This window comes from Frankliniella occidentalis, unplaced genomic scaffold (assembly GCF_000697945.3).
Source record: "Frankliniella occidentalis isolate FOCC.00 unplaced genomic scaffold, Focc_3.1 Scaffold287, whole genome shotgun sequence".
Classification (NCBI taxonomy): domain Eukaryota; kingdom Metazoa; phylum Arthropoda; class Insecta; order Thysanoptera; family Thripidae; genus Frankliniella; species Frankliniella occidentalis.
The window spans coordinates 160,269-167,841 of record NW_026267413.1 but is presented as its reverse complement, the minus strand read 5'-3'; the positions used below and the strand labels follow the sequence as shown (position 1 = coordinate 167,841).

Here is a 7,573-nt window from a genome sequence, read left to right as displayed (position 1 = left end):
TTCGTGCACATCCAGAAAGGATGCAATTTTGTTCCGTTAATTGGACAAAATTGTGTGAAGCCTCACACAATTTGTCTAGTTTTACATGGTTGCCACAACTCTGGAAAACCTTGAAAACCTGGAAAACTCAGGGAAATAAAAAACTCTCAGGGAAATCAGGGAAAACTCAGGGAAAATGAAAAAAAGTCAGGGAAATTTGGTGTGACTGGTCCCCAAACTGCAGTCTATTCGCTGTGTAGATCAAATACACATTTTGACGTCCCAGTAGGGTGTTTTGTCCCAAAAATTTTCGCGCTCGCTTCGCTCGCGGTCTTGTATTACCAGTTAGGGGTATTTGTTTGTCCCAGTACTTCACCAGGAACGGTGCTTAAAACTCAGGGAAATTTGGGGAGAAATGGTCTGGAAATCAGGGAAAACTCAGGGAAAATGGAAATGAAAATTTTGTGGCAACCATGTTTTAGGAACAAAATTGCATCCTTTCTGGATGTGCACGAAATCGTTGCAAATCTACGGACAAAATTGTCCCTTGACATTTAGAGTGTAACGGCGTTCCGTACCCACTTTTATGGAGTGCTACTCTTAGTGTGTGCGATAACTTTAACACAAATGATGCGATAACTCGTATTTTGCGATTCCCCTGAAGTATCGCTTTTTTGGGTATGATAACTTTTTATGGCAAGGATTAGTGTACAGGTGGAGGAGCTGTTACTCCCTTATTTGTATTAAATCTCCAGCCTGTGCACTCTAATTCATGCGATAAAAGATTTTCATATTTTATTTGGTAATAATCTCCCCCTACACAAATTATCGCAAAGTTTTTGGCGATAAGAAGTTAATGTCCCAAAGAGCGATACTTCTTTGGAATCGCAAAACATGAGTTATGGCAAAGTTTTGTGTTGAAATTATCACAAATCCACTTACAGTGTAGTCTATGGACTTAATGTACATTGTGAATTCGAACCAACACTCTAAATGTCAAGGGACAATTTTGTCCGTAGATTTGCAACGATTTCGTGCACATCCAGAAAGGATGCAATTTTGTTCCTAAAACTAGACAAATTGTGTGAAACTTCACACAATTTGTCCAATTAAGGGAACAAAATTGTCCCTAAAACTAGACAAATTGTGTGAAACTTCACACAATTTTTCCAATTAAGGGAACAAAATTGCATCCTTTCTGGATGTGCACGAAATCGTTGCAAATCTACGGACAAAATTGTCCCTTGACATTTAGAGTGAACAATCTCCTGGGTGAAGGGAGTCAAACAACACTGTAAAAAATCAGTCTTGGATACAGAGCCTGTCACGGCGTTCCGTACCTCACTTTAGGGAGTGATTTTCGAAAGCGGTTCGGAGATTTGCCGTACATGGCCACCGTACCAACGATTTTTACATGGGCTAGCATAGGGAAGGGGGTACGGAACGCCGTAACAGACTCCATACTCAAGACGAAGACCTTGGGATCAAAATTAGCAGGACTTTTTCCGTACCTTTCCGTACCCACGTTTTTTTTTTTACATGGGCTCTTATGGGAAGAGGGTACGACCAAAAATTTGTAGCCCGAAAACTGTTAAATCCTTGGAACCTTTTCTGGGTGCACTGGACTGCCTCACAACCACGACTCCCAACACGTTAGTACACCGCAATTTGTTTCGTTCATGGACGAAATTTCCTCAACACAACTCGGTTCATTTTAAAATCTACACGAGAATTGTAAATTGCGATCAGTTCTCTAATTTACGATTCAGCGATCAGAATTTTACAATCCTGTATTGTAAAATTACAAACGTTTCCTTATTTTCCTAACACACACAGATTTGAATTTTCACAAAAAAGTGGTGAACTTTTGGACTGAATTGTAAAATTGACACTGTTACGAAATTATAAAAAGCCGTTATCAATTTTGCGATTAATTTTGATCTGAAGTATATACGAATTTTTTGAACAGTGTAGAAGGTTTCGGTTTGCTATACTTTTTTCGTCATCACACTCTGAACGACCATGGACTTCATTGTTACCAGACCATAGACTTCTGTAAGCATAACTAAGCCGGATACAATATTGTGTTTTGCTAGTTATATTGTTTTATATTTATATTTTGTCATTCTCGTTACCAAATTTTTAGAAATAACAAACGAAACACAATATTGTATCCGGCTTAGTCATGCTTACAGAAGTCCATCAGCTGGAAACAATGAAGTCCATGGTCATTACACTCTAAATGTCAAGAGACAATTTTGTCCGTAGATTTGCAACGATTTCGTGCACATCCAGAAAGGATGCAATTTTGTTCCCTTAATTGGACAAATTGTGTGAAGTTTCACACAATTTGTCTAGTTTTAGGAACAAAATTGCATCCTTTCTGGATGTGCACGAAATCGTTGCAAATCTACGGACAAAATTGTCCCTTTACATTTAGTGTACAGTGCACCTAACCTGATATGGTCTACTTATTTTGTACGTACTTCGTGTACTTGTTTCCGAATTCCATGTCGGAGTCCGACGATGAGGTCGAGCAGGTGTCATCCTCATCTCCTGGCTGGCTGCTGGCGGCGTTGCGGAAGCTGTTGATGCCGAACATTCCAGGAGTTCCAATGAGAAATACTCTCTCGAAAGATATGGTCGCACCGGTCGGTGTAAAACACTGTAAAGCAAAGGGAACAAACACATGCTACAGTTGTTAAAAGGTTCCAAGGATTTAACAGTTTTCGTTGCAAAAGGTATAATCTGCTAAAAAGTTTGTTAGGATTTCACGAAGTAGTCGTGAAAAAATTGCCAGAGATCTCTGGGATTTCCCAACGCCTTCGTAGGTTCCGGTAGGTTCACATCAAGCGTAATACGAGAATTGCTTGATAAAGGTCACAAACACGGTCACAAACCATTTGAATGTTCAATTTTAGCTGATTCACGTGGGAAGGGCTCTGTGAGAAACCCGCTGCTGTTTGCTGACATTATGTTTGACCATGCTAAACCTCGAAACCAAAGGCTTTGGGAATTCCCAACGTCGCTGCAATGGACTCTTCGGAAAATCCCAACATATTTTTAACAGTGCACTTTAATTTTTCGTCAGGGACAAGGTAACGGAAAGATGACAGAAAGCTACGGTACCGTCAGATACCCTGACTTCGGACAATTTCAGCGGTTTTTCGACTGTTTCGTGAACACGCGGTTGAGTATGAAAAATCTGTTGAGATTGGAGGTACTCTGCCTGAAGAGCTATCGAATGACACCCGAGACAGATTTTGATACCACATACCAACACGTTGACCCACAGCAGCTCCTGAAGAAGTGTCCGAGCTTAGGCACGAAAGTGTCCTATCTTCGGACACATGTGCCCTAACTTCGGACATAACGGTAAATTCGTTTCAAAAATCACTAAAAATCTATTGTGACCATATTTATGCTCGTTGGAAAGAGAATTGTAAGACGAAGATGATGATGTCATCAGAAAATATGTTTTTATCTCTGGGCAGAAAGCACCCCTTGGAGGTGCACAACTTTTTTGTTTTGCTGTAATAACTACCAACTTGTTGTGCGCTTGGATTTGCAGAGTAGCCTTAGGTCAGCTGCAGGGGTAGTAAAGAACGAGTTAAAAGGAGCGGGAGTGGTGATGTTCTTATAGGGTATTCCGCTGAACCCATAGACCGCAAGTAGTTCCCGGACACAAAATATTTTTTTTGCCCACGATAAAAAGACACGGAAATCACGCCAAAATGACACAGAAGCTTACGAACAACTGCTCTTCGTAACGTTCAAATGATTTGGTGCATTTGTATTACACACAGACTGTTTGTATGACGAAGACACGGAAGTTACATGTTGTAACTTCCGTGTCGTCACATAAATGGCTCTGGAAACGATTCCTTTGACTTAAGAACTTAAAGAAATCTGGGGCAAATAGACCCTAAAAGGTGGTGCAGTTTGACGCCAAATGTGTGGTTTTAGTACTACTCCCTTTACAATTTTTCGTAATGAAGCCTTTTCTCGAGGGGGCCACCACTCGCGTAATCCTGTGTACAGATGAGGGTGTAATCCCTACGTAATCCTTATCTATTCCGTGTAATCCTTGACCAAATTTTACAACATTATTACAAAATATCACCTTATTGTCAAAATTTGATGGTTTTAGAGCCTGAAATTCAACAAAATTCACGTGTAATCACTCAAAATTCACGTGTAATCCCTGTAATCCTGTGTACATCCTCAATCGATGTGGTGGCCCCCTCGCCTTTTCTACGATGTAATAGACCATTTGGTCATTTTCACATTATTTTCGTCAAGAAATGATCTCTAGCACTCTAACGGTACAAGATAGAGCAAAACGGACGAAATGTTCGCCCATAGGGTTCTACTAACGCGCTGCACAGCGTCCCGCCGCGCTATGTTTGAATGCGGTGGTCGCTTCTCTCGCACTTCTGCTCGCCTTTATGGTGTGATGCAGGAAAACGTTAAGAACTCAGCATGGAGGTTCGATAAGCATACACTCTAAATGTCAAGGGACAATTTTGTCCGTAGATTTGCAACGATTTCGTGCACATCCAGAAAGGATGCAATTTTGTTCCCTTAATTGGACAAATTGTGTGAAGTTTCACACAATTTGTCTAGTTTTAGGAACAAAATTGCATCCTTTCTGGATGTGCACGAAATCGTTGCAAATCTACGGACAAAATTGTCCCTTTACATTTAGAGTATACGGCTCCGCTACATTTCCGCGGAATCGGCAATCGTCCCCGATCAACGGTACCCGGTACCCGGGCGACATAACCTAAAACCGGGTGTAGACTACCTGTCCCGTTCCTGCCAGGGCGAGAGAAGAACCGAAACTCCTGAAATGGTATGAGAAGTTCTTCGCCCGAAAGAGACGCGTATGCGCGTATGATCAATTTACGCATTGAGAACACTTGAGTTCGATGTTTAAAATGCATTTCGAGTAATTTTATACTACGACAATGCTACATGAGTAATAAGACAGGTGATGGTGAGTACATTACATTACCCTAGGCACTCACCACACACCGGGTCGTCCTCTCCGGCCGCGCGACCCGCGCCCGGCGGCCTCAAGAGCATGGTACCCGAGGAGCGCGCGAAAACGGACAAGAAACTTTGGTAACGATCCATCCGCCTATGGTTCCGCTTGTCGCACAGGGGTCTGTGGGTGCTCGTTGTCATCGGAAGGACCTTTACTTTCATTTGAGAGGCGAACTGGTGAAATCGGCGACCTGACTCGCCGAAATGGGACAACCTACCTTATAGACACTTTCAGAATAGACCGTTCCCACAGTGCGCTTATTGAGAAGAAATGAAGGAGTCGGGACCGGAACCAGTTCCTAAAGTGCGCTTACTTTTGTCATTTGACAGTGCAGTGCAGTTTGACGTGAATGACCTTGATTAAATCTCTAGTAACTGTCAATTCTAGTTTTCACTGATTTAAGCCATAATTTTAGAACTGTTTCCGGTGGTGATTTCATTAACTCTTTTTTAAACGGACACTGCCGGAACCATTTATTCGCGAAGTGAAGAAAAAGGTGAAGAACAATAGACCGGAAGCAGTAGCTTTTAATCACCCAAATGTACCCAAAACACTTGAATAAACTGTAGGTCGTATCATTTTGATATTGTTTACATTGTATGCAAGTTTTCATTCAAAAAAAAACGTTTGAGTTATTAAAAGCAACAGTTTCCTGCCTGATGTTTTACACCTTGTCCTTCACTTTGCTAATTTAGAAAGGGTCCATTGCTTCTCGAGTTATCGTGCGTACAGACAAACAGAAAGAAGCTCTTTCGGTCGGTGCAGTAATGGGCTTCGCTAATCGCCCAACCAACAACCTCCCAAAATCAGAACTTTCAATGAATATCTTTATCGAATGTCAGAAGTTTCATTTCCCTTATTATAAAGTTATAAGTCTCCGACAAATGCATGACAGATTTGGGGGCCGAAAAGATCTATAGGGTACAGGGTATTCCCCTACAACACTATCGGAACCTAAAGAAGAAAAGCGTGACTACCCGATCTGTTTCCCCCAGAACGCTGATTGGGCAAAGATGGCGGGTCTGTGGCGGTCAGCCAATGAGCGCGCAGAGGGAAACAGATCGAGCAGTCATGCTTTTCTTCTTTAGGTTCTGGTTGGCTTGCAGCGGAATACCCTATTGGTCTAGAGCGCTGAGCGGGAGTAGAAGAACAAAAACGGAAGATGGAAAGGCGCCCGCGCTCCTCCCCGCCTGCCCTCCACTTCTCCCCGGGCGCCTTTCCACCTTCCGTTCTTGTTCTCCTACTTCCGCTCAGCGCTCTAGACCAATACCCTATAGCCGTATTTTCCCGTTAACTTGTCTCGGGTGTCAGCGCCGCAGGCCTAGGTAGATGTATGCCAGGCGCGTCGCAGCGTAACAGTGTTTCGTCAAATATTGCGAAGCCTGTTACGCGAGACGTGGTCTGGCGAACATAAAGCTAGTACTTCTCACTTCCGGCCTAGGGATTCAGCAGAATACTCTATTTGGGTCCCGGTTTTGTTTCAGCGGAACACGCTGTAGGATATTTTGCTGAATCTCGAAACATGGGCAAGGGGTGAAGAGGAAGGCGGAAACAGTTCCACCTCCCCCCTTGCCATATCGTTACAATACTTTTTGTAGACTTCTTACTTCCTAATCGAGATTCAGCGAAATACCCTATCACGAGGTATGCCGAAATAGAAAGATCAAAGAGTATGTTCTTTCCCCAAAGAAAGAAAGAAAGCGTTGGTTCTCCGCTTACCGACGAGTTGTGTGCTTGCGTCCTGCTTACTGGTGGTTGACTGCGAAGCCTCCGGTCGGCTCGCTGCTCGCTACAGGGAGCTTTGCCTCGCACGGACGGTACGTCAGGCCGGGTCGACTGGCGCGCACCGACTGAGGTGATGTGTGCGGCGGCGGGCGGCGGCTGCGGCTAGCGGCTGTGGCTGTGGCTGGCAGGTGGGGGAGGAGGGCGGGGGCATGCGCACAACAGCAGACAAGAGTCTAGTCTAGTGGACACCCCGCCCCGCCCCCCTCCCCCCTTGCCATCGTTTTATGGATAGGTTGCTCAGTAAGAAGAACAAGAAGAAAGCGTGGCGTAGCGTAGTGCCGCCTAAAAACAAAGCAGATGAGCGGCAGCATGGTTGCAGTCCAGCTGAGGTTAGGTTGTCTGGCGTAGTGTCGTTAGAGTTTTTACACAATAAAGCATTCCGGTAAAGCTGAAATGCAGAAGAATGCGGGAAAGAAGAAAACGGAAATCGCTATAGGGTACTCCGGGGCTCGACTAGACCGGCAAGAGAAGAACAAAAATCGTCGGGCCGGTCGGGCGCGGGGAGGAGCGGGGCAGGGTGGGGGCAGTACCCCGCTCCTCCCCGCGCCCGAGCGGCCCGATGATTTTTGTTCTTCTCCTTCCGGTCTAGCCGAGCCCCGGAGTACCCTATGCTTTAACATGGTGACTTCCGTTTCCTTCTTCCCCGTTATCTTCTGCATTTCAGCTTAACCGGAATGCTTTATTGGCTGAGCGATAGCGAAGCCTATTTGGCTGAGCGATAGCGAAGCCTATTACTCCAGTGATGATCAAAAAGTTTCG

The 7,573-nt window shown here is 44.3% G+C and overlaps 1 protein-coding gene across 1 annotated transcript in view; it reads right to left on the bottom strand.

Annotated features, from left to right (window-relative positions):
- Positions 1 to 6,923, bottom strand: part of LOC113215499 (uncharacterized) — a gene marked incomplete in the record, with an annotated part of 41,312 nt that extends 34,389 nt beyond the window's left edge. The window contains 2 exon segments of the mRNA XM_052273606.1: positions 2,462 to 2,644; positions 6,749 to 6,923. Of these exon segments, the coding sequence (XP_052129566.1) occupies positions 2,462 to 2,581 (120 nt within the window).
- Positions 6,924 to 7,573: the final 650 nt, after the last annotated feature.